The sequence below is a fragment of the Solea solea genome, chromosome 5, assembly GCF_958295425.1.
Source record: "Solea solea chromosome 5, fSolSol10.1, whole genome shotgun sequence".
NCBI lineage: Eukaryota > Metazoa > Chordata > Actinopteri > Pleuronectiformes > Soleidae > Solea > Solea solea.
Window position 1 is genome coordinate 25,880,649 of NC_081138.1, and position 27,965 is coordinate 25,908,613.

Here is a 27,965-nt window from a genome sequence, read left to right on the forward strand (position 1 = left end):
ACTGTAATCATTTTCTTCCATGTCACAAATCATAATAGATTGGACCTAAAAAGACACAAGGACCTCATTCTGCATGCCCCATTCATAACGGCAGTTAGTGTCCTCATTAAACATAAGATACCATGTGTCAGCCTCCAATGAAACGTGTTATAACTTTTAACAAACCATATGTGCTGCAGATTTGTGCTAAAAAAAGGAAAAAAAAAAGGGGGGGTCTGTGTTTCACAACCACACCGACAGATGTGGTCAAAGTGATACCATTCTTTCAGCAGTGCGATCGCACCTCATAACACTTACCATATCCAGTTGGCAAGGTGATTTGCCAGGTGCAGTCCAGGTTGCCGGGGTAGTTGCCAGGGAAACCTGGACTCAGGATGACACCACTCATCTCAGACAAGATCCCGCCGCAGCGAGCTGACGCCACAAACACAGCAAAGACATCGTTAGAACAAACATAAACATTAACAATGTACAGTAGAGAAACTGGCAGAAAAACACAGTTGACATTATTTTACAGCTGTTTTTTTAATATGCTAATGAGTATAATAACTATTAATGGAAACTTATAAGAGAAAATGATAAATGTTTGACTTTCCAAATGGCAGCCTATCAGATCACGTTCATGTGTTTAGCTCAAACACTACAAAGCCCGAATTGAGCTCTCGGACACGGCCGTTCTCCCCGTTACCGATGTTTCTTTGTTGGACAGGTCGTACTCAACAATGGCAGACACGGCCAATGTTGCATCACCATCACTTCAGTGCATTTGTACTGTATGAGTGATTTGGTTGATGCAAAAGTTTCTGATTGAAAAAGTCAAGTTTGACACATCGTGAATGAGGCCGTGGCACGATTGAGTTCAGTTAGTTCTGACACAATAAGGTTACGTTTAACTGGAACTGGCTTCCGGTGGACTGGCAACAGGTTTTTTACCAGCTGAGTTATTCAAGCCTAAACACTAATATAAATGTAACCAAGGTCCCTTAACACAATTGCAGGAGTTAGAAAGCCATGGCTCTCAACACAAGGTACAAAATTCAGTTTGTCCCCAGCAGGCTTATTGATTTTATAGATCGCTGACCCTATGTCACCAGAGAAATTGCTGACTTTCGCAGATTTGATTCCAAGCTGGTAACAATGAGTGGACCGACTGAGTTGTAAGTAAGAACTGCAGTCTTTTATTCAGACATTTCTATTTATTGTTTTGATTTGCAATAAATATCACAGAACGCTCCTGCAAGATGTTACTGCGAGTGGATACAGCCTCAATTTGATCTACACTGTGAAACTTGGATTTGTCAAACTTGCCCCGTGTCCTGGCTGCAAGTGGAGTTAGTGGGGAACTACTGGACCAATTCCAAAGGTTTTTGCAAGTATTATTTACTTAAAAACCCAAATTTAAACATGAACTGTACATATATTACAAACACGCCAGCACAGACCGTTGCCACTTTTGTGTTTAGACCACTTGTGCCACTTAACCGAGCACTGGCATCTAAAGCTTTCATTGCACACTCACATGTGCACTGTATACAGATTATAATCTTTCTTATTTAATCAACGATGCATTATTCATTCATTTATTTTTTGGAGAAGTGCAGTGTCCTGGTGCGAGTGTGAGTTACCAATGCAAAGAGGAGGTGGGTAGTTCCATCGGCGCACAGTGCCAGGCATGCAGGAAATGTGAGAGTGGCCCTGAAAGTAATAATACAGTTGGTTAGGTTCAAATAAAAGAGAGTAAAGGCACAGTCTCAACAGTCAAAATAGTTTATGAAAATACTGAGGGTGATCGTGGAGGAGAATGTGCAACCTCAACATTTTCAAGGTTGTGAATTTTATTTAATTTTTTTTTATCTCCGAACATCAAACGAGCGTGGTGCGGAAATAATGTACACACCTAATTTTATTACACACTTTCCAACTTTTACAAACATCACAAGTTCGGCTTTCAGTATTTAATCTGCTTCTACCAACAATGACTGTTTATGAGGGTTTGCTTTGTTTTATTTTTTATTTGTGTTACCTGCAACGTGTATCCAGGCTCACAGGTGAATGCCACCACCTCATTGACCATATATCTGTCTCCACTTTTAATGCCATTGGCCGGGATCATTGGCTCTGGACAGGTGGTAAGACCAACAGCTACAAAACACAAGAAGAGGGGGGGGGGGGGAGAAATGCAATTAGTATTTTAACAGGGCATATTTATTTGCTTTCAGCTTCAAGTTGATTGTCTACAACAATTGACATGATCTAGAGAAATATAGGAACCTTTACCTGATTGCCACTTTGAATATCTACACAGATACACCCCCATTACTGTGTGAACCTATCTTTCTTATCATCTTTCTTTGCTTTCCATGAGTACTCGTCAAGGAAAAACCCCCACATCCATGAAATTATGGCTAATAAATAGTGTGTATATCATCAGCAGTGACTATTCCCAAAACCTTGGAGGTTAAACACATCTTTAATAAGTTTGACAGCAGCCGGCCTCTATCAAACAGCATCGGGATCTCGCTCTCTCTTTCTCCCTCCCTCTGTGTGTGTTTTTGCTTGTGTGTTTCACTTGGAAAATTCCGCAGGAGACTGCCCTAGAGCAGTTACCATGGCAACACAGGGGTGGAAGAGGGGTACAGAGTGGGGAGGAGAGAGGAGTGAACCTTTGTTTGTGTGCGCACGCTTGTGGGTGTGGGTGTCTATGTCTTGTTGCTTCATTATCTACCTTCCTATAAGCAAAACAAAGTGATCCCACTGAGCTTGCACAAACAACAACACACAAATACACACACACACATACACACACAAATGACATCACTGACAGACCCAAACCTCAACCATCATGGCTAAATCTGAATTTAATGTTAGCCCGAAAACCAACTCATCACCCACAGATATTCATTTGATTGTGTGATTCTCATGCACACGTACACACACACACAGCCCAATGTGTGACAGAGTGTGAGTGTGCACGTGAAACTGTCACAGCACGTGAAACTGTGCTCAGTTATGGACTTTTTTTAGATGGAGCACAAGTGGAAAAAGTTGCATGAGACTGAGAAACGTGGAGAAACACTGTGTATTTTAAGCAAAGCATCAGCAGGCTTCATGACAACTGATCAATGGAACTATTCCATCTGGCTGACCACCTCTATCTCGCGCTGAGCGTGTGTGTGTGAGTGTGTGTGTGTGTGTGTGTGTAATAGCAAACGACCCCCTTTTTTCACGGGTTATGAAAAAGCAGTGATGCTCTTTAAAATGCTGACAGTACCGTGAACCACCCCACTAGGACCACTAGACTTGAACTAGACAGTGTCAGCATTTAATGTCTAACTGACTGGATTTACTATACTTCTGTTTCAATTTAATAAATGATAGACGGGGGACAGGGACGTCTCACTCGGCCCTTTATAGATCAGACAGCCTTTAGCCAGCTTAAAATGAAGAGAGCATCATCGCCACAATCATTCACACATCCCCACCAAATGATTTCATCAACTTATAGAAATGACCACAATACTGCACATCGTGACAACACTGGGAGGCAAAACAATGACAGCCAGTGAAATGGGGTGAGCAGTCACTGTACTTTCTTGTAATTGATTTATAGTGTTGGTGTTATAATAATGCATGACAAAATTAAATGGGATGATGCCAATATGAGTCTGACTGATCGCTCTGTACGCAGTGCAAGAGAACTTATCCTAAAAATAAAAGGCTTTAAAAACAGGTCTGTTTATTGGCTAAAACAGCAATAAAGATCAGGCCTGGCCTGCATGTGTTTTTGTTTGTCTGTTGTGTAACCTCCAACCACCAAAAATCTTTGCTCTCCGGTACAAAAGCAAGAAAAAAGGCGTCACCTTCCACAACAGTGTGGACAAAGTGGAATAAAAAGAACTGTGCACAAAAACATACTTCTGTATTTACTATAGATGTGACAAGTTTCCTTTTGTGCAACCAAGTGCTCAAACTTTTGTACAAAAAGGGGTAAGTGCCAGGACACGGGGAGTTTGCTGTGTTTTTAACTGTATTCGGGGATGAAACAGCTCTTCCACTACACAGTCTTGTTGTCCAGCTTTTCATAAAAGGACCTGCTGTTTCTCTAAGGGAGTCACAATCTTTGAAACACACCACAGAATCCAATCCATAAACTAGTCAACCAGAAGGAAAAAGGCAGTGATGAAGGTTGTTTTTGCTCATCTTTCACACCTGTAATTTTAATTAAAATAAATTTTATTTTTATAGCACCAAATAACAACATACATTATCTCACGACACTTGGCATAGTAACGCAGAAACCTTACAATATTATAGAGTGAGAGGAGAAAACCCAACAATGAGAAAGCACCAGGGGTCAGTGGAGTGGAAAAGTGAATCGGTTGTGATATGTTTATAGTACTGCAATTTCATTTATACAAGCAGTTAGATATATTACGTTGAAATAAATTATACTGTTATCAATTTTAATCATGGTTTAATAAATATGACAATACTACTACTAATACTAATAATAGGTGGAAGAAGGCTGTTCTGGAAATTAGACAAAAGTCATATCCTGGTGAAAAATAAGTTTCCTTTTAGAGGAACTGGAAGCTGTGGAATGTGGTAAGATATTTTTGTAGAGCTGAGTATAATGATCTGAATTTAAAAGGAGAAAGTTACAGGTCATCCAGGACTTTATGTCTTTGAGACATTCCTGGAGTTTAAAAAACCTGATTTTTTTCATCCAGCCTCATCAATAGATATAGCTGTGTGTCATCTGCATAACAATGGAACAATGCAAGCATGTATATATGGTAAAACGCATTGAGCCCTGTGGAACTCCATAATTCACTTTATAGTGTGTGGAGGCATTATCATTAAAATGATCAAACTGAAATCTATCAGAAAAATAGACCATTATCTGAGGCCAAGAGCCCTCTTATGATTATGAAGCATCATGTCATCAATGTCTATTCAGATCCACACAAATACAGTTTGTGACTACACCGGCACACACAAAAACTTAGACTCACATTAATACACCCTCCCCACACTGATTACACTGGATATAGATGGCCCCCACTTAACCTGGGTGTATGGATGGGTCTTTTTGGTTACATCTAAATGCCTGTGGCTCCAGTACGGAGCTATCCTGACGCCACATTACATGTCATTCCAGTAGATGGCATTAATTAGCAATAGCTAATGATAGCTGTGATACATCTACTATTGATGTATCACAGCTTCTCTCACCGTGTTTCAGTGTAGCTGTGATTTATGTCCAAAGGTTTGTCACCATTTGCGTGTCCCAGTCTCTCAAAAACGTGTCGTAGAAATGTAGGTACCAGTTGATCTATGCCCGTTACAGCCCCGTTTTTCAACAGTATCAAAGTTCTTCTTTGTCTTCATCGGCGTAAACAAATTGAGAGTATGCCACGTTCTAGATCCTACCAAGCAGACACGGGCTATAGCAGACTATGACATCGCCCCCACAAAGCACCAAGAGTAGCAACTACAAAGAGCCTTTTATGCCAGTGCACATTTTCAACCAAAATCTTATCTCCATTGATATTAGGGGCCCTCATAAAAAGCATAGTCCAAAAGCCCAAATAGACCACTACCTGCACTGCTTTTGACTCAATAATTCATTTGTTGCAGGCTTGAGTATCCATACAAATGCAAAAATCATAAAAATTAAAGTGCCTTGCCCTGCCATTTTTACTTGCAGATTATTCATGTCACTGTATTGCTGTATAAAAAGGGTCACATTCTAATTTAAGTGTCACATACGGTTTCATCATTGCAGTGTGATGGATCAGGTGCATCTGCTAATAAAAGCCTCTCTGAATAAACGGGTGCAGCCACACTAGCAAAAAACTGAAAACACTGAAGTGAGCCTTCTTTTAAGGGTTTTTACTCCAAGTGAAGTTGCGATGACACACACAGAGCTGACAAAAATGCACAGCAGTGAGCCACAGAAGTGTGCATTCACCTGCACACACCTAGAAACACGCAGCCACAAACATACACAGACTCTTACAGACACAAGGGAACATGTTTCGATTATTGATCTGGAAGTGATCGTAAACTAAAAACAACAAGGACTCAAAGGCACATGTGTAGGTGTGTCAATGCAATCATCTTGATATCTATCTCTACACATTTGTCCATTTATGACATGTGTATGTGTCTTGCTTGTGAACTCATGTGCATGTATAAAACAAGCAAGAGCACTTTGTGTGTGTGTGTGTGTGTGTTGGACTCTACGTGTTTCTGTCTATGTCCCTCCAGGTGTGTGCTCCACGCGTGTGTGCTTCAGTGTTGAACTCAGCATGTGTGTCTCTGCTCTCAGGCTGTACCACCAGTACCGGTTCAGGTCACTGACTCTTGCTGTTGATGTTGAAATGTTGCTTTTAACCCTATGTGTGCTTTCTGGTTTCAGATCAGAAGGGGCCTGATATTCACTCGGTCACTGAGTCACCACTTTGTCCTCCACATGAGGGTCATGGAGGGGAGACCCTTCACACCGATGTGTCCAATTATCCTCTGCATGTTTTTGGACTGTGGGAGGAAACTGGAGTCCACACAGAAAGGCCCTCCATCAAACCGGGATTTAAATCGGTGACCTTCTTACTGTGAGGCAACAGTGCTGGCCACTACACTGCCGTGTGGCGCACCTGTTATTCAGTCTGTATTGATATCATTTTTGTTTTTGCATTTTGCATTTCTATCTATCTTAAAAGCTTTGACTTACTTTTGTATTCTAGGTGAAAACCCGCCGCCACCACACTGATATCACTTTGAAAGTGCAGTAGGAGCTGGTTTGATGTTGAGTTGAGGAGAGCAGGGGCTGTAGTCCCTGCAAGAACAAGACACAGAACAAGATTGTACATTCTTTCCTGTCTCATTCACAAACTCTGGTATAATCAGACACAACATTGAAACAGTTGTTAGTTTTAAAGGTGTGGTTGATCAGTGTGTGGCTTCTTTACAAACACATACAATCATTTCACTGCATTGAGACATGAGGACATTTCAATGTTTCTGTCCTGAACATCATCTGTTGAAACTAAAACACAATGTGATTTTGTCACCAGTTAAATGCAACACTAGAACTATGAATTTCATGTGACACTTCACAGATATTTGCCCGTGCTCAAAACTCTATTTATACATGCATGTATAAGTATGTGTTACAATATTATAACAAAATCAAATCCCCATACCAGCTGGGAAATAATGTACAGCACATATAAAGGGGAATGACCCTCGCTCTCGATGGACAGGGAGCATTTTAGTGTTACGCATGTGAAGCAACCCTCATCTGCCCAAGTGAGCTGCTCAGTGGCCGATACTAGATCACTGTGGTTATAGTGGGCAGCTCCCCTGTGTGGCTTCTCAAGAAGGGCACCGTCTCTGTGTGTGTGTGCGTGCGTGCGTGTGTGTGTGTGTGCACGTGTGTCCCTATGGGCAGCATGTTTTATGTGTGATAGGTGTGTGACAGGTATGTGCTTGGGGCAGGTCACAAGGGAAACTCCACTGGGAAATTGTAAAAGGTTATATCATTCTTTATCCCTCCATGTCTTCTTTCTCCCCTTCCTTCTCTCCAACCTTCCATCAACTCTGTCCCTCTCTCTCTCTCTCCTCTCCCTGACTGAAAAGCAGAAGACTAAACACATTTTTTTTTTATTATTTATTCAAGATATATAAAGTATACATCATATTTTGTGTGGTATTGCAACTCATCTAGAGCACCTCTACAGTATGTGTGTAGCTACAGTTTAAGAGCTGTCATATCTAATTCATCATATATGCTGTGCGTGAGTGTGTGTGTGTGTGTGTTTGTGTGTGCATGTTGAGTTAAGCAGCTGTCATATCTCATTCATCAGAGAACTTCAGAGTGTTCCAGTGCATGGGTGTCTGTAGGTTTTTGTGTGTTTATTCAGTGTGTGTTCTGTCATACCAGAAAATGACCCTAATTTAGGGGCTGTCATGTCTCCTCCATCGTAGATCTCCAGAGAGTCCCAGTTGTGTTCAGTTGCAAAAGTCATCACTTGGATCTTAATAGAAAACAACGGAAAATAAATGATTGCGACGGCCTCCGAATGAATGAACATGTATCGCATGAAACATTGAACCTAAGTGCACTGTATATGTATCGGTACCTGTATTCCGGCCCCTTCACTGACATGGATCCTCCACAGACAGTTGAGACTGTTAGGGTAGGGTTCAGGATAACTGGGAGACAGTATTGTGCCGCGACGCTCGGTCAAATTGCCACTGCAGGGAACTAGAATGACAACATAAGCTATGAATTTCTTCGCAAGTTAACCAAACACATACACAGGTGTTGAAATGACCACTACAGAGAGCCAGAGGAGACATTTCTTACACTTTCTATGCAGTTTAACTGTAATAAATGTATTAGATTCTATACCAAAGCCAACGGTCTGACTACCCTTTCAGGGTATCAGCCAGCCATACCTATACAGGCTGGTGTTGTTGAGTTCCATTGTGCGAGGGCACCTGGTACGGCCTGGCACCAGATAGCATTGGACCCTTTCAGAAGATACCCCGGACTGCACTCAAACCGAACCACAGAGCCAGCCGAGAACTCGGATCCTATCCGTCTGCCGTACCGAGGCTCTGGCACCGAGCTGCACTGACTGTCACTGGTGCGAGGCACAGCTACAATGACAGCAATTAAAAAATATGAGAACAAGGCAATAAAAGACACAGAACTGTAGTCGGGAGATAAATTTGATGTCGCATTTGAATTGTATGCAAATAATTGAGTGTGTAGGTGTATGGATATGTGAAAAGAGACAAAAACACAATGTGTCAGTTACCTTGGTAGACAAAGTGGAAGCCTCTAGCCGACTGGCCGCTCTTGGCATTGAACCGCAACATGATCTGATTGGAAGTTGCCAATGGAAGCGTCTCTCCTGGGACACACACACACACACACACACACACACACACACACACACACACACACAGAGACGTCTTATGTTATTGCAGACAATGGAGACACAAACCATAATAAACATAAACACATGTTTTTTTTTTAGGTAAACCCATTCAACTGCTTTATTTACACAAGCATCAAATCATGCATGGACAGCAGCTCAGTGCATCTAGTTATGTAGAAGTGATGAAGGTGACCTGATGAAGTTCAAACTGAGCATCACAATGGGGAAGAAAGATGATTTCAGTGACTTTGAATGTGGCATGATTGCTGATGTACTGGGACTTTCATAGACAACCTCTCATAGAGAATGGGCCAAAAAAGAGAATGGAGTGAGCACAGAGGTCAGAGGAGAAAGGGCAAAGTGGTTCGACATGATAGAAATGCAACAGTAACTCAAATAACCAGAAGGTCACACAGTTTAACCACTTTATTAGGTACACAAATTACCTAAAGAAGTGGCTGGTGAGTGCAAATTCTGTATGAATACACAAAAACAGACACAGCATAATCCTGCACTGGTTTATAGTCATAACTTACATAACTGAACACTTCCTCTCTCCTTTTTTTGCCTTGTGGTAAAAAAAAAATCCTCAAAAAGATTAGGATGAACCCACACACACACACACACACACTGACACACAGACACAAAATAATTATGCACACACAGCCTGTACACAGCCAAACTAAGTAACAGTGATAAATGAGAAAAACATGGCCTGGTGTGGATGACATTTACAACATCATTAACTGCATTGTGACGTGTGTGTGTTGCATTCTAAGAGAGAATGTGTTTGTTTGGTTTGCATGTTAATACATTTGTGTACAATCAGTTAGTTAGTTGGAACAGTGTTCTACAAATCTGTTTGCCCACACATGCCTGTGCATGTACATACACGTGTGCATGAATTGGTTATTATGTGGATACCAATTACTTTGTAACGTTTAATTTTTGTCCTGACCGTTTTGGTGGGAAATAAGTGTAAATATTAAACTCAAATCAAGAAATATGGCACCCTAGCTTCATTTTATATAAACAGACCAGTTCCTTTAAAGTCAATCTGATGGTTAGTAATTTGGAAGAACATTTGCATAATGTGCAGTTATATATAGTTCATTGCCATAAGAAGGAGTATTTTTACTGTCACAGTCTTGTCATTTATCAAACAATCACTTTATCCCTCATAAATCTACAAACACGTAACAGAATAAACAAGACCACATTTCTACAGTAAGATGCTAAACATCAATTCCAGTGGGAAAACCCTGTAACTCGCCCCTCGGCCATGACACAGAACAGGAGCATTACATTCCTCAGAAATGAGAGCACATAGTTGGGAACTATGTTAATCAATATTTCCTCATGTCTCAGTCTCTAAAATATGCCATCTACATTGATTTGTGTGTCATCTATCGATCTGCGCCTTTACTGCACGGGGACTCAAGCGTTTGCCAAGCTGAGATGACTCCAATCTAGGCAGATAAGGAATCCCGTGGAGGAATGTGTTAAAAAAAAAGAAAAAAGTACCAGTGCGGTGTATATCGTATGGCCCCTGTGGCTGATTTCTTCTTGTAAAGATAACCCTTAATGGAATTTCACCAAATACATCACTGTCAAATAAATTGTGATAACGACCACTGGTGCTGAGCTCTACAGGCCCCAAGAACTGCTTCCTTATAGATGATTTCATTATTTTCCTCCTCAACAGATGTGCTCGGAAAAACAAAAAAAAGGGAAAAAAACTGAAGAATTCTATAAAAGCTTTTCAAAAATATGACGACGTGAAATGTTGAATTGGATACTATGAGCAAGGAGATATGTTAAAAATACAAAACTATTCACATCAATACAACGCTGAAAAGTATCGCTATAGAAATACCACAATATTTCAGTGTATCGATATTTTCTCACACCTCTAATGTTTAGAGAATATTTTGAGTCGTGAGGTTATATGAGGTTCTGCTATTTCATAAAAGTGCTTCCCCAGCACCCGAGTCCATTGACAAAAACAGCAATTTTAGTCCACAGGACATAGCAGTTGCTGCCTCAGTCGGGAAGTTTGTGTGATAAAACTTTATAGGAATGACAACATCAAAGTCACAAAATAAGACAGCTGAACCTTACATCAAAAGTCACAAACTACCCATCCTCTACCACTTTATCCTCCGCATGAGTGGTCGAGGTGCCAATTCCAGCTGACATAGGGTGAAATGCGGGGTACAGTCTGGACAGGTCACCAGTCCATCACAGAGCCACTTAGAGACAAACAACCATTCACTCTCACACTCACACCTACAGTCAGTGTCCAATATGTCTGATCCCCCAAATCTGCATGTTTTTGGACCCATGTGTGTGTGGGTTTTCTCCAGGTTCTCCAGTTCCCTCCCACAAACTACCCCTTTAAATAAAAAACAATCAAACAATCGCTCAAGGTCAGGGACTCACCTGAATGTGATCCGGCCAGGGAGCTCAGTAATCGAGCGTTTTCATTGGCTCCGTCAAACAGTTCCACGGAGTCGTTCATCGCTGTCTGGAAGACGGCAAACTGACCAAACACCACTGACGAAGAGGAACAAGAGTTAAAACACATGTAAATATTCATTTTCAATACAAGTGGTGTGGCTAGTTATGTACTCACCGAACTGTGGGGACACAGTGATGTAATAGGAGCAAGTCTGTCTGGTAGTGTAGTTGAGAGGATAGTTTGGAGACAAAACAACCCCTTCTGATCCACCATACTGTCCGCCACATGGAGCTGTTGAAATAGAAATATGTTTTATCAAAAAAGCCATTCAACCTTCAACACCTTAACCTTATTTTAAACATAAAAAGGACCAGAGAATGTCCTGTAACTAAGTGCATTTACCCATTTTTCCAGAATAACTTCCACTATCTGGCAGTTATTTACAATTTACTGCATGTTAAAATATTGTTTTAATGAGTGAAATTACCGTAATAACCACACGTTGGGTTTGACGTGCAACTTCTCAGCCTTCAGAAACCATTGGAATTTTTCCGATATAAACGCGTAACTACGGTAATGCAAAGTGCGCTTGTGCAAACGTGTGGTCTGAGATACACTCAGTGTTAAAGGGTTTTAAAATGCACATTGATTCATTCACTCCTCACGGGGGGCTGCTGGTGCCGATCCCAGCTGACATAGGGCGAAAGGTGTTCTGGCTACTACCTACATTTGTACGACAAAGCTTTTTTTCTTGCTCATCAGTCAGTTTGTGCTTGTTCTTATCAAAAAGACTCACGAGTCAGGAGAGGCACTTGCTGTTTACCATGGTGTATCCTCTGTGAGATCAGTAGAAGTGCCCTTCTCTGCTTTAGCATTTACAGAAGGGTTGTGCAAATGACAGGCACTTAATAATATTCACATAAATTGCAAAGAACGCACCCTAAAAGACCAGATGTAGGTTTGTGTGGTGGAAAAGAAGAGAATTGAACTAACCTTGACCTTATTATATTTATTATAAACCTCAGGAATTATATCAATGGTTTGTCGGTGTGCAGAGGGACTTGGCTTTTGTGAATCTCAGGCAAATACAGAAAAAGCTGTAAATTAACATATTTTAAAATGTTATGACAGCAAGTAAAGAGGGCCGTACTGTACCAGTGGAATGAAGCTCACACTGGTGATTCCTGAGATACTAGTGCGCCTTCATGATCGGACTCACTTTGACTCACACTGACTTACACTGACTCTTAAAGCTGGTATGCTGGAAACTATGAAATTAGATTTGTGTCAATATTTTCAAACAGTGGCTACTGAGTAATTGTAAGTATCATAACGTTTATAACCTGACAAACGTTATGATACTTACAATTCTAAGTTCCAGACCGACAGCGACTCCAAGTCTGTGACTACTTCCAGTCCATTGAGCTGTCACTCCAAAACTCTTTCTAAACAAGGCAATCAGAGATGGCAGACTTCACCCCATTCACGCAACAAGCCTCTGGCGGCCTCTGCTGGTCAAATTGGCAAGTGCGGAAACACAAACAAACAAACAGACACACACACAGAGAGACACCAAAAACAACTTTTTTTTAATGAAGAAATGACTAAAGAGCTCTGACATTTTCAGATTTGGGAGTGTGTTTTCATTCAAGTCAGATGATCTGTTTGAAAACTTGGTATTTCCCTGTTGAGAATGTGGCCAACTGTATAAGTGTGTTAGTGGCATTGTTCAAAAGGAGAGCTTTGCTCCTCTGAATAAATAAAGGTCAAAGTAAATAAGTGACTCACTCGTATCCAAAGCCCACAGAGATCAGCGTGCATTTGATTGTCTTCTGTACGGAACTCCGCACAACAGTTTGTGCTAGAGCCAGCTTCACTTTATGTTCACTTAGTATATGACCAGACATCCTAAAACCTGAAAATCTCTCTCTCTATACATACATATGTAAAAAAAAAGACAGCTTCATGTTCAACCAATCCACAAACACTGTAAGAGCTGATTAATACACAACCAAAACAAATGTCATTGTACTCACAGACTTCACTGTAGCAACATGTTTATAATAACAAAGCAAACACTTTTAACCACTTTGCTGCAACAATGATTAGAGACATCACCCTCATTCACAGCAATGACGCATTTAGATTTGAATCGTGTACTGTATATTTTATTTTCATCCTGCTGCTGCTGCCGCTGGGAGGGCTGCCCACTGCACTCAAAGCTGCTGAATGTGTCACTCCGCTAATCTGTTATTCTTATGTATTCTTCAAAAGAAAACCCATTTGGCTCCAAAAAAGAAAAAAAGCTGTTAAGTTTGACAGAATTTTTATGTTGTCACCATCATTTGGAGTCTTTGTTATGTAATGCTAAAGTATAGTACATTTGATGTGTGTGTGCTTGTATTTATTGCCTCATTAGCACATGTTCTGGCAAAAACATTGACCTTGTCAGGACCACGAGTCCCCAATGGTTAGGGAGAATACTTTGTTTAGGCAGTCCAAATAAATGGAAGTCAATGGCCCTAAGAAGTATCGCTGTGCCGTGCTGTATGTGAGTGCATGCTTTTGTAAAAGTCCAACCTCGAGGGAGAAATTACTGAAGACCAGGTAATTGGACAAAAGTTAGTTTTTCAGTTAGGGAACAAAACTGTGTCCCCCAGTCGAGAGAAAAAAAAGCCTGTATTTTGGCTTAGTGGTGATGGTTAAAGTCAGGATGAGCTTAGTGGTTAGAGCAAAGATGAGTAATGATCAATATGATGTTCAATTTGTTAAAGAATAACAACAATAACAATAATTCTTTCCAGCGATGAAATAACATATCACAATAGTAGACTGACGTTGTCTCGGATATATTATATATTTTTTTTCTTTTATTCAAAAATAATTTTTAAATGATGGATGGATGGCACATAAGTACACACAACATTTAAAAAAACTTACAACTGTGCCATAATCTAGTGGCACACAGCAGTTCTGCTGCAGCCTTTTCAGATTAGCTTCCCCCTCTTCACAACAACCCAGCAGGATAAAAACTTAAGTGAGTGAATTTATGTGGTGCTGAGCGTGAGAACAGCGTGGTATCACCTATATTAGTGCAATTTTAAGAGAAAAAAAACCCATATCAATCCCTATTACTGCTGCTGCATGACCCTCGAGAACCAGGCCTCGCGGTAGCTTTATCCATCCTTCGAGCCCCCAACAGAGCTGCAACACTGTTGTGCAAACACTTACTGCACAAGCAGAGGTCAATGAAATAAGTAAGCGTCTATGATTCTGTGTGTGTGTGGTAGGTAGGTGTGAGTGTGCAGCAGCGAAACAAACATCTGTCAACATCTCCATACAGCGCTTCTCCACTTCACCCCCTCCGGCCTGCGCTCCTATTGTCTTGTTATGGTTGCTGCTGTGTGTGTGCGTGTGCGTGTGTGTCTCCATGGCTCCGTACCGGTGCCCACCCACAGTGTGGTCCCTACGAGACCTCAATCATCATCACCTCTGCGCTCCTTGACAATGTGAGCACAGCCTGGGGGCATAGGTTGAAAATGTTGCACTGAAAAATTGAAGGGTGATATGTCAATGAATATCTGAGGTCACTAAAGACGTGAGGGTGTAGCTTTATTTTGTGACGCTAAAGAGTCCGTGTGTTACAGTACAGGTGACTGCACCGTGTGCCATTTAACGTCTACTGCTGCCTCCAAGAATACGTTAAAAAATGGTGTTGTTCTGTTACTTTCATGTTTGAGGGTCTTCATGCGGGTTTACCTAAGTTAACACAAACTTATCGACCGAGGCAGCAGCAGACCAACCACTTCTGTGTCCTGCAAAGCCACAGCTGTCATTTTGTCAATGGACTCTGGTGTGAGGCAGTGAGACGTGTACACTTCATTTTCCTGGTGGAGAAGGATATATATACCAGTGAGTTGCTGACAACCACGGTGTGCTGGGAAAGATATAAGATGTGAAATGTGACAAAAAAACTTTTTTTCTGGTCCAGAAAATGAATTTTGAATTTTGAAAATGTAGTGCAAAAATATACATCTTATTCAAAATGGTACAATGCCTCTCTCCGTGCTTTATACAAGGCTAATGTTTAATTGTACGCTGTCATCGTCTAAATTAAAAATTAAAAAAAAATTTTTTGTCCCTGGTTGCCGTATGTAATACACTGACTGTGTGTACCTCTACTTCAAAAATCTCTAAAATGTGTATTTTGTATATTCTTTGAAACTGATTTATGTTTTTTACTCTGCTTTAATTCATCTGTTAGACTGTTCCATCAGTTAAGCCCCGAGATTGAAACACACATATTTTTTTAAAGTTGTCCTGGCACACAGCATTTTTAAATGATATCCCCCTTTGTCTCTCTGAAAACAACAACTTTTTATTTTTATTTGAATATTATCTCTGCTGTTTTAAACTGAATCAGATCTGGGAAATGTTAGAGCTTAAAGTATTTTTTTAAGAGGAATGTGGATTCTATATCCTGCATTATTTATTAATCTGATTAAATTTCGGCATTAAATACATGGTTGAATATTGCTTTTGTACATGTTTCCCCACACGTCTACACATCTACACAGTATCAAATATGGTAAAAGTAATGAAACAATATAATGCATATAGTGCTTTCTGAGTGACAATAATATGCCTTGTTTTCTCCACGATGGCAATGACGCACATCTCTCTCTCTCTCTCTCTCTCTGTTTGTGTGTGAGTGTGAAGACCAAGCCCTTATTCTTGGTAAAGTTGTTTGCTCGGTATAAACCAATGCACATGAATGAAAAGGTTTCCACTTCTTCACGAGACAGTTGCACTTCCACTCACCGACCCCCACCCACAATGAAACACTGAGGTCTCTAGGTCTTGTGTTCATCTTCCCACTATCGCCAGCGATGCTGCTCGAGGCTCAGGTGATCACTCGCGCGCATACACAAATTAAACAGGAAATAAATAAATAAACAAACAAATGTATAGAGGTCACTCTTTCTCTCACCCTAACGCTGCCACAAAAACACAGAGTAAACAGTCTTGTAGTCTGCGCCTCATCTTGTATTTCCTCTCTCACACACACACACACACACACACATTGTTGAGAGTACAAAAAAGCTTTCAGAAATGTCCTAAACACTTAAAGTTGTCGAGCACTTCGTTCTCTCTGAAGAATTTTGCAAACCCCAAAACACAAAAGTTATAGAGACTTCCCAGAGAGAAGAATTCATATCGGTGATAAATAAATAAATGATAAAGTAAATAATCCAAAACTCCTGACTGAGCAGGAGACACGGCTGAATCCGTTTGTTTACTGAATCTTTGAAAAACCCTGTACAGTGGTTTTGCTGCATTCGTTGGAGGCCAAACAGACTCTTGAATGTTCTTTACAAAACAGTTAATACTATCTTCTTATCACAAACAAAAAAGGAAAAAAAAAACACATTCAAATATAAACAAACCACGGACAGAGTAATTGCTGAATGTATTGCAGACACGGGCAATTTTCCTGCCTCAGTATCTAGATCAGGGGTCACCAACCTTTTTGAGACCGAGAGCTACCTGAAGGTTAGAGAATAATATGGAGGGCTACCATATTAACATTTTATGCAGTTTACCATTTAAATGATAAATATTATGCGTTCAATTGCATACACATTAATTCCAGTGCTTACTCCTAATGATTATCATAGTTTTTATAAACAATATCAAGGACATTTTACTCAGTGATCATATGGATACATACAAGTGAGGTGAAGTGAAACGAGCCCGCGGGGCTGGCTGCTCGCGGGCTACCAGGTGCCCGCGGGCACCACGTTGGTGACCACTGATCTAGATCGACGTTCATCGGTTTCTCTTTGACTGGTACATCGCGTCTTGTTCAACTTTTCCGTGCTGTTTTAATCCAAATGTGGAAGGTGTTCCACCACCTACTCGGAACAGGGAGGCCGTGCCCCCTGAGCCACTGGGAGGCTGTAAATGGTAAATAAGTGTAAAGTGAGTGTTGAGTTTCATTAAAAGTTTCCTGTGAAACTAACAAAAAGTTGTTTACACCGAGTGGCGTTCACCAAAACACCCAGTGTGTGTGTCCTAAGGGGGAAGACGTGTCGATTTGCAAAGCTAAAATTTTGGAAAATTGTTTGTCCTGAGTGGAAAACTGAAATGTGCGAGCGCAGGGTTAGGGCAGACTCACTGTTAGGCTTTGACGCAACAAATATATGCAAATGCGATATCATTGGAGTGAAATTACAGCCCTGTTCACAGCACGGAGGTCATCGGTTCAGATCCCTGTTCGATCGACAGCCTTTTGTGTGTGGAGTTTGAATGTTCTCCCTGTGTATGTGTGGGTTCTTTCTGTAATCCAGCTTCCTCCCACAGTCCAAAGACATGCAGTCTGTGGATTTGGTTAACAGAATACTCTAAAGAGAGTGAATGGTTGTGTGTCTCAATGGACTGTTGACCTGTCCACAGTGTACGCAAACAAATGTATTTAAATGTCTCTCTGGCATACGCACACACACCTTAATCATCACAACTAAGTGCTTAACCCTAACCCTTATCCCAACCCTAAGCCTAAAGCCAGGTCTTAACCCTGAAAAAGCCCTTTATATCACAAAGATATAAATACAAGTACAAACACACACAAACTTGTTTTTATATCTTAGTCAGGACAACTCATTGACATAGTCCCTTATGCTAACTTTAACCATCAGCACTAAGTGCCTGACCTTAACCCTTACCCTAACTCGAAACTAAACCCAATTGTACTTTAAAGTTGTGCGGTCCAGACAAAATGCCTCACAAAGATATTAATACACCATTGCCATAACAACCAAATGCCTTACCCTCACACTTCATAAACCCAAAACATAAACCCATCTCTAACCCTAAAACCTGTCCCGACTAAAAATAAATCAACATTTGTCTTTAGAGCCATCTACACACACACACACACACACAGAACTCTATCAACAGTCACAGAGTATTCCTTCTTTCTCACACCAGCTCTTAGTTACCATGGAAACCAATAAAAGAGTGGTTTGAGACGGGAGGTGTAAGGGTGCGTGTGATAGAAAGAGCAAGAAGGGAAGAGAGAGTCAGTGAGTAATGGAGAACACAATATATACATATATATGTATATATATATATATATATATATATATATATATATAAATATATATATATATATATCAAATTAAATCAAAAATAGATGTGCAGGATGTGGGAAGGAGGCGAAAGAAAGAAAGAAAGAAAGAAAGAGTGCAGGTACAGTTACAGAGAAAAGGAAATAATCAAGAAGTGTGTGTTTCTGTGTGTGTGTGTTGGGGAATGGGGGTCAATGTGAAGAAGAAAGGAGACAGTGGGAGTGTAAATGGAGATGTATTATTTAAAGAGGTCTCACCCTGTCTAATGAGTTTGGTTTAAAAACCCCAGGAGCTGCCCAAAGATAGAGAGACAGACAGACAGATAGACAGGCAGACAGAAACTTCCTTACCCATGGCCTTATAACCGCACAGACACAGAACTTTTGGCCTTCATCCACATGAAACCCCACAAAACAACTCTACAAGCTGGTAAATAAGCCAGGCCTGTATGTGGCGCTGCCAAAGAAATACATCCAGAACGAAGAAGGAGACGTCTACCATGCACACACAGCATGTGCACTGTGTAAAAACAGGGACACAGAGGCACAATGAACCATACTAAGAAAAGAAAAGAAAAGTTGCCATAAAGCAAACTGCCCAAACTCTAACCCAAAGACGACGGAGAAAGAGACAGGTGGGACCTATGACATCATCGTTTTACCAAAGTAGCATATTGGGTGATATTTTGCCATTTTCTCACTCTGGGACCCATTTTTCCAAAAATAGTGTTTCAGTGCTCCCAAAACTCAGGTTCCACGTGGATAAAAAGCCAATATGATAACAAAGAAAAACTTCAGCTAATTCTCCAGAACTCGTTTTTGTGTGTACGGCCCCCAAGTGGTGAGGAAATCCAATGAACAACACAGGCCAAGGGAGGATAAGATTAGTAGTTACATTGTTCTGCTTTCATTATGTGAATTGTCCTTCAGAGTAGATGAAGAGAATCTCAGAAGATCAATCCCTGAATCTGGGACACATCACAGGGTAAAAAAAAACAACAGACCACATCCTGACGGTCCTGTTGGGAAAAAGCCCGTCTTTTGATAGGCTGGAGCGAACCAGCCAATCATAGTGATCGCTCTCATCAATGGATGGTGATGCCTATTCAATGTGGTGAATGGGCCATAAAAGCTGCCAACGCAAACAGGGGCCAGCAGTGCCACACACAGCGCTGCCAAGACGAGGGCTACGGACGGTCATCGGCGATGTGGATGAGCTGGAATTTGGCTCGGGCTCCCACCACGACCCTCAGTGAATTAGCATTATAAATAAAACTTAAGTTGGCATTTAATGATGCATTGAGAATCATGCGCACAATCCCTAGATGGTGCTCGTCATATATTTGGGAATGACAATGTTAACACTCGTCATGCTGTGTGCAGGAAATGTACGTGCAAATTTAGCCATAATAGCTTTAACGTGACACAAAGGTGCAACAGATGCCTGTGTGTGCGAGAATAACTGCTTATCTCACTCTGGTTGTTTCTTTTTTTTATATCGACATGGACCTATGTGTCTGAAATAAAGTGAAACTGAATTGACAAAACTGTGTGGTTAATACATTCACAAGTATTCAAGATACAAAGTGGCTTCACTTTCTTCCCTGTCAACGTAAGGCAAGACAACTTCCACAGACATCTTCTTTCTGTCAGAAATGAATTCCACTCTGGTTTGATGAACTGATCAGAGATTGAAGCGTGTTTGTGTTCGACAGCTGGATGAAGGAGTGCAACAGAAAACTTTCCAAATTCAAGGCTTATTTGTGATAAGTGACCTTTATATTGACATAAGAAACAAGATGTGTAAACTTGAGACAAAGTAAAACCTTTCATTTTTCGCCGTCTGGCTGACTGTTATTAGTTGCCGTTCTCAAATAGCAACTCGAGTGCAATTATCTCATCTTTATTCTACCCTCTCACACGCCACACACACACACACACACACACACACGCGCGCATACATTGTCGTCTGTGCTGTGTCTCAGACATTATTAAACAGAGCTTTCACTTTGTCTAAATTGTTAAGAAGTAAAAATGTGCGGGGGTGTGTGGGGGGGTGATTTTTAAATTCTTCCCTTGTCCTGCCACCTTGCTCTGTGGGCTATTTAAATTTTTCATCCACATCACACCAGGTCAGGTCTCTCTCTCTCTGTCTCTCTCTGTCTCTCTCGCTCACATGCACGCACACACACACACACATGTTCGACATTCATGACTTGAGGGGACATTGCATTGACTTACATTCATTTCTTGGAGACTTACTCTAACCTTAACCACAATTACTATACTGGCCTAATCCTAATCCTAACCCTAACCCTAACCTCAACCTAACCATGAAACATATCTTCACCTTAAAATGTAGTAATTTACGTTATGGGGACTTGCTTTTTGTCCCCACAAGGAGGACAAGTCCCCATAATGTGACTGTGTAAACAGGTTTTGGTCCCCACAACATTAGTAATACCTGGTACATGCACGCACACACACACACACACACACACACACACACACACACACACACACAGTCATTTACATGAATTTCCTGAAGGTTAACTCTAACCATAATTACCACTGGCAGCTTACAGGTGATGTGGTGCCTCTGTTAGTGAAGTAGTAGAATAGTATAGAACAGAACAGAACAGAATAGAATAGAATAGAACAGAACAGAACAGAACATAATAGAATAGAATAGGGTATGTTGTACATTACAGCAACATTAAGAGTGCTGCCATCTTAAAGGCAAGAAAAGAAGAAGATAGTGAAACATTATTAAGTTTGGCATTATCCACTGGTCTTAAACTTGAAACTCTTGTTTGTTTTAAATGAGATGTATCTATATTGGAGTGGTGGACAGACCTCAATGAGAGCTTTTCCCACGCACATCCACCTACACCCCGCTGGACAGTACTCGCTGTCAGTCTGTTTGACTCTAAACTGGACCATAATTTACTAAATGGACACGGTGGTGTACTGAAGAAGACCTGAAACTGGCAAACCATTTAGTTTTTTAATTAAAATGTTTGTTAATAAAGTGAGAAGCCGGCTCATTTTCCTCACATACAAAAAGTTAGTTTTAGCACCAGACTTCACCCTAGAGATCATTCAAAACATACTGGTTATATATTTTTTTTCTACTGATGAGGTGAGCGCTACGTACTGTGATATTAATGAATCTCTCACATTTTTAAGTGCTCCTTGACAAACAACCTCCGTAAAGTAAGACTTTTTGAAAAGATTCCCAACTGCAATTTTCTCAGAAATGTGTCCACGGACAAGTCAGTGTGGCCACCAGCTGACTCCGTTTCTATGTAGATTCCTCTCACTTTAATTCCATTCACATTCAACTTAAAATTATAAGACCTCAGTCTTTTTGAGCTTATCAGCATTGACATGGATTTCACAGATTATGTCTCTGGTTAATCTCTTTAGTCAGGACATTGAGAGACACTGAGAACTCTTACTTACAATTATTTCCTCTGCTGCAGCTAAACGTTTTACAGCAGCCGTGAGAAACACCCGTAGATAACACTGGACAAACCAAACACACGGTGGACTGACTCTGAAAGACTGCAACACTGAGGCTACAACAAACACAATTTAAGATTGCAGTCACACTGGTATGCTACAACCTGTTGCATTTAATTTAACAGATTGTTTAACAGTGACATACAATTAGAGCTGAAGTGATGGGTAATAATTAGTAATCTATTATTAATCGATTACTAAACAAGGCAATCAGAGATGGCAGACTTCACCCCATTCACGCAACAAGCTTCTGTCGGCCTATATATGTGGAACAGACTCTGATTGATTCCAGATCAGAAGATTCTTGAGCAATGTACATAAACATGTGCCTAGTGTGTGTGCCTCTTTCGGCCTCTGTCGCACATATTGCAAGCAAGTCCGGAAGCGCACACACACACACACACACACAGACACACAGAGCTGCCAACTATGTTGATAATCGATTAACCGGTTTGAAGCTTTTTTCATGATTAAAACAAGATTTCTGATTGTTTCAGGTTCTTAAATGTGAACATTTTCTTCATTTCTTTGCTCCATATAACAAAGAAATCATTCAAAGTGAATCATTTTGGTTTGTGGACAAAACAAGACATTCGGGAACATCATCATTTCCAGGTGATCAACAGCTTTTTTTAAAAGTTTTCTGACATTTTATAGACCAAATGATTACTCGATTAATCCAGAAAATAATCGAAAGATTAATCAGTTATGAAAATAAGCGTTAGTTGCAGATCTACATAAAATACAAAACCTAAGTGCTGCATTTAAGTCTGATAATAAGAGGAAAAACAATCCTGCAAGCCTAAAAACCTGCACTGGCACTCTGTTCAAAGCTGTACAAGTGCCCCCGATGTGACTGGCTGTAAACACATTTAGGTCCCTGCAACATGAGCAAAAACTGGCCCACACACACACACACACGCACACGTATTCAGAAGCATATAGCTCTGACTGGCAGCGTGGCAGGTTTCACCCCCTCAGCTCTCTGAGCTGTCAATCAAGGACAGTAGTTAGTCTAGCCTTCAAGTCTCCAGTACACACACACACACACACACACACACACACATATTTAAATGTGATGGAAATTGTTAAAGAGAGGATTATGACACATCCCCGTCAGTAAAAACGAGGACACAATTAAAAATGGCATCCATCTTTACCGTTCAATACCCCGGTAGCCTGTTTTGACAGTAAAACTGTGGTGTATTATTAATAAGCAAAACGCGGTTTATTATAATGTAATAATAATAAAGAAAAGCGTGAGAGAAAATTCAAATCCTGTTCTTACAACCAGACCTGGTGTATAATATTAACAGCCGTAACTTAGGATAAGACACAAACTAGGCGCCTTTCAAGGTTCCCTCACTAGATACCAAGGCACCAGGCATCTGGACCGGATACACTATCTTAAGTCTTACTAACTATGTGTAGGAGACCTGGCACACTGCTCATCTGCGATGATGCCTCACTGTTGAGATGTCAGGCATTGTCTCAGTTCTCCTCACATCTGTCTCTGAGCTGTCCACAATAAAATCTTTCAGCTTAACTCATCACTGACTCCATCATTCAGTCGCCTCACCTGATAATCAAAGTCTGCGTAAACAAAGCGTATTGGTGAATGCAGCTGCTCGTCTATCTCTCCTACCTTTACACGAAGGTAGAGCCTTGTCCCACACAGGCTTTCCATCATGGCCCATGACACAGGTGATGGTGTCCCCGCCCACAGTTGTGTAGCCATGGTGACAGTTGTAGGAGACCTGAGAGCCCAGTCTGTAGTCGTAACCTGTGCGACTGGCGTTCATTATGTTACCGGGGTCAAAACAGGCCTCTCTTGGTTTTTCTGTGGGGATTGGAGAGGTTGTCGTGTTATTAGACAATCAATTATTCATCATGTAAGTTCATTATATCCTGTATCAGTGCTATGCAGAAAACCAAAAGTTCTTCTCTGTATACCACATGGCCAACACTTGCCATTTTAATGTCAATTTAAATAACACTCACTGCTAACAAACAGTCAGATTACACTATAAAATAACATCATTTTGGGACAAATGTAGCTATAAGTAGCGTGTATTTTGAGCACAAATTTAGGCTAAAAGTGTTTTGGCTCACAGTGACTAAGCGTTGGTGGAGCTTGTTTGCTTTTCTGTGATCGTCCAATGAGAATGAGATATTGGGTTTGACAGAGGGAAATCAGAGGGAGACGCAGAGAAACAGAAAGGCGGAGGGCAAGATGGAAGAGAAAAAGGAAGATGATTAAGGTTGGATTTTAATTAGTGAGATGGCTGATGAAAGGTAATGAATTAATGATAAAGGTGTAAGATAGTGAGAGGAGACAGACAGCAGAGAAGGAGTTAATCTTTTTTTAATTAGTGATACATGGAGGTGAGAGAAATATGAGAAAAATTGGTTGATACAACTTGACAGAGCAAATCTAGTCGCTAGTTATTCAAGTGAGTCATCATCAGCTCTATGTTGACTTTAGCTGTTAAATCACCCTCAGCAAAGCAGCGCCCTCCAAAATAAGGATGAGCCTTTTCAACTGAAAAAGACTTGTACAGTAAGTATAACATTCATAGAAAATTACAGCTTAAAATATTATCCAGTGTGCACATGACCGAGCCTAGTGTCGCATTCTACGTTTTAATTATAACACAAAAAAAACAGTCTCAATTAGATCTGAGATACCTACGTGGGTTTACTAAGGAAACCATAATCTGTATGTGTGTTCAGCACCTGGTTTACTAAGACAGCAGCTAATTACATACTGGGCTAAACGTGGTTCCAGCCCTCCAGGAAACACAACATGTGTAAAAGAAGATGATCCTGATGGAAAACAGCTGAGAAAATGTATTGCTAAAACACTACATAAACAACTGTGATATAATCTTTGGTAGTATCCAATTATTGCTTTATTAGGAGGCCCACAATCCCCATCACCAGAAAAGAAAACGGAATTAAGAAGTGTAATTTTGAAGTTAAAGGTGCCTGTAGTGGTTTTATAGTTCACTGATGGTCCATTTAAAAAAAAACAAACACACAAAGCAAAATGACCCATCCATTAGTGTTTTATGTAACAGTAATCAGATAATGTGTGCATTAACAAAGGCCTTAATCCTTAATTTCTGCTTCTAATGATTGATAATTGATTTCTTTTGCGATACAAAGATAGACGTATTATTCTCTCTCCCACCACAATCTTCCGCGCGTCTCTCATAAATCAGATCTGTGCCGGTGCTCGAATTGCACAACCTGAGCAGCTGAATACATAATCAACCGCTGTCAACATGTCTCTTCCCATTATTTCTGTGATCCTCCCTTAAATGCAAATGCAACGAGGAGAGAAACACACCTTGTAAACACCTGCTAAAATGATGTGTCTTGAGGCAGTTTGTTTACTTTCTGTTGCTAAAAAAACAAAAATATCCAGTTCTATATTCTGAGTAAATGAAAAGAAAAAAAGGGAAAAATGAATATCAATAAAACTAAATTAAACATAATACAGAACTAAATGTCTCATCAGGAGCAATAACACAATAGAGTATTGTGTCAATGTGATTTAGTTTATTTTGTAGCTTTGAACTTGAGAATAAACTTAATGTACTTGTACAGATACTCACGTACAACTCCAATACTGTACCTTTAATAGTGTTCTGTTGCATAGCCATTACTGTTACTGCTGCTACAATACGTCTGAGGGATACTGAAACTAATATGAATTCTAGTACTTTAAAATGCATGCAGTCTCATTGGAAAAGAACAGAATGTTAGGTCGCACTATTTGGGTTTAATTACCTCTATATTCAATGGCAAAGCCAGACATGCCCAATGAGGCATCAGATCTGAATGCCAGGAAGAGACTGTTACTACTGCTCTCTATTCGCTCTGGGGCCTGGTTGCCTTGGAGACTTGCAAGTAATGGCCCATTAGAGTCTTCACCCTCGTAGATGTGCAGGAAGTCATAACTTGGCTCCATGTTGAAACTAAAACAAGAGAGAAAGACACAGAGAAAGTTAGGTTTGGAAATTAAGAAAGTTTGATTACTTGTGTGTAACAACAACCCAGTGATGTGTATTAACTTATATCTGAAAAGAATTAGGATAAATCTAGACTAAAACACACCAAAAATCATGACAAATCAATATTCATTTGTGTTAGGGTATCTTGCCTGGGAACCTGTCAGTGCTGCTATTATTGGACTCAGTTTAATTAATCCAGAGTGAACCCACTTGTCTGAGCATGAGGATGGAGGTTATAACTGTTTGCATTACTCAGTCTAATAGAGCAGTGGTTAAATGTCTTGGTCTCACATTATTTTAAAACAAATGTAAACATCTCATATCATTCTCTGATATGTGTAAAGATTGAGTTTTTGCAGCACAAAAGACCGACACCTCGAAATATTCTTAAATTAATCCTGAATGGTCTGATTTGTAAAAGTTTTGCTCGGTTTGACTTGGAAAACTTTTTCTCATCTTGTTAAAACATACATGTAGACGTCTGGTACTCATGAGAGTAACAGTATCTCTCTCACACACACACACACACACACACACACACACACACACAAGCACAGTCTTAAGGTTTGCACTGACAGTGCAGCGGTTGCCTCAGCCCTGTCTCTCACTTGTCACACTGAAACAAATTGATATGAATGTTTACAAAAACACTCATACGCACGCACACACACACACACACACGCACACACACACACACACACGCACACACACACACACACAGAGAATTCAAACTCAGTGTTTATGTTAAACCTTCTCTCTTGAAAACACACAGCAATCACAGACAATCGAGACATAACCTGTGAAAACCTTCCAAAGTCTTAACCCTCAAAAAGCCCTTTACGTTTGTGAGGACTGGCCAAAATGTCCACACAACAATCAATCTGCATCTCCTGGTGTGTTTCCACTAGCTCGACTCGGCACAACTCTCCTTGGCGCGGCACGGTTATTTTGCGTTTCCACTCGCGAGAATACCTGGTACTTTTTCTTAGTACCTGACTGCTGGCCACTGATTGGTCAGAGTGCCTTCACAGGAAGAGGCATGAGCAAGACGTCTGACATAAGAATCAAGCCGAACAATGCCTAACTGTAGATCGGCAAAAACAATCCTAAAAATGTGGGTTAATCTCCAGGAATTACTAGGGAAATGTCTAAAATCTCAGTATTTAACAGAGGAGTCTGGAGTATTTAGTGACAGAGAGCTGCATCACAAACCCTGCCGCTGTATTTCAGTCCAGTGACTGTGTCAGACGGAGTGCTCTCGTCATGGAGGAAGTACTGAACAAATATTTTCAATGAACTGATTCTAATGATTCAGTTACACTGAAAACATTGAAAAGTTACACTGTGTGCCGCGTGTAAATCAGTGCAGTGATGACTCCGCCCACGTTGAGGAGGTACTATATTGTAATGGAAACACTAGGTGGAAAAGGGGCTTCATGTTGTCCTCACAGTAATAGAAAGATAAGTGCACACACACGCTATTGTGTCATCATTTACCTCACAACGCAAAACTGTGCATTTATGCTCTAAGCACAGTACTCACACATTTCTGCAAGTATTTATAATGGTTGTAATTCACTGAAAATTGTAGGAAAAATGCCAATAAAGGAGAGGAGATGATGATGATGGAAATAATGTAAGTTTCCAAGTAGAAGTTATCACATACACGGATTAAAAAATAATGTTTAATATCTAAATGACTTTGTTGAACTGAACAAAGAACGCATATAATCGCGAGCAAAGTTAAAAGAAATGTAAAGAAATGTGCAAAATCCTGTGTTTGTATCTCATGCAGCGTGGGCTTAACAGCTCATGAGCCCTTTTGTACTGACAAAGCATTAAAATGATCCCTGTTAATACCTATTGCATTAGTGATC

At 40.5% G+C, this 27,965-nt stretch overlaps 1 protein-coding gene across 1 annotated transcript in view; it reads right to left on the reverse strand.

Annotated features, from left to right (window-relative positions):
* Positions 1–27,965, reverse strand: part of LOC131459883 (CUB and sushi domain-containing protein 1-like) — a 284,673-nt gene that overhangs the window by 55,068 nt on the left and 201,640 nt on the right. Inside the window, exons 30-41 of the mRNA XM_058630020.1 lie at positions 25,865–26,052; positions 23,715–23,909; positions 11,590–11,706; positions 11,397–11,510; positions 8,832–8,927; positions 8,467–8,670; positions 8,148–8,272; positions 7,946–8,042; positions 6,737–6,841; positions 2,024–2,142; positions 1,626–1,695; positions 298–414 (exon numbers count right to left, since the gene is read on the reverse strand). Of these exons, the coding sequence (XP_058486003.1) occupies positions 298–414; positions 1,626–1,695; positions 2,024–2,142; positions 6,737–6,841; positions 7,946–8,042; positions 8,148–8,272; positions 8,467–8,670; positions 8,832–8,927; positions 11,397–11,510; positions 11,590–11,706; positions 23,715–23,909; positions 25,865–26,052 (1,547 nt within the window). The remainder of the gene's footprint in view (positions 1–297; positions 415–1,625; positions 1,696–2,023; positions 2,143–6,736; positions 6,842–7,945; positions 8,043–8,147; positions 8,273–8,466; positions 8,671–8,831; positions 8,928–11,396; positions 11,511–11,589; positions 11,707–23,714; positions 23,910–25,864; positions 26,053–27,965) is intronic.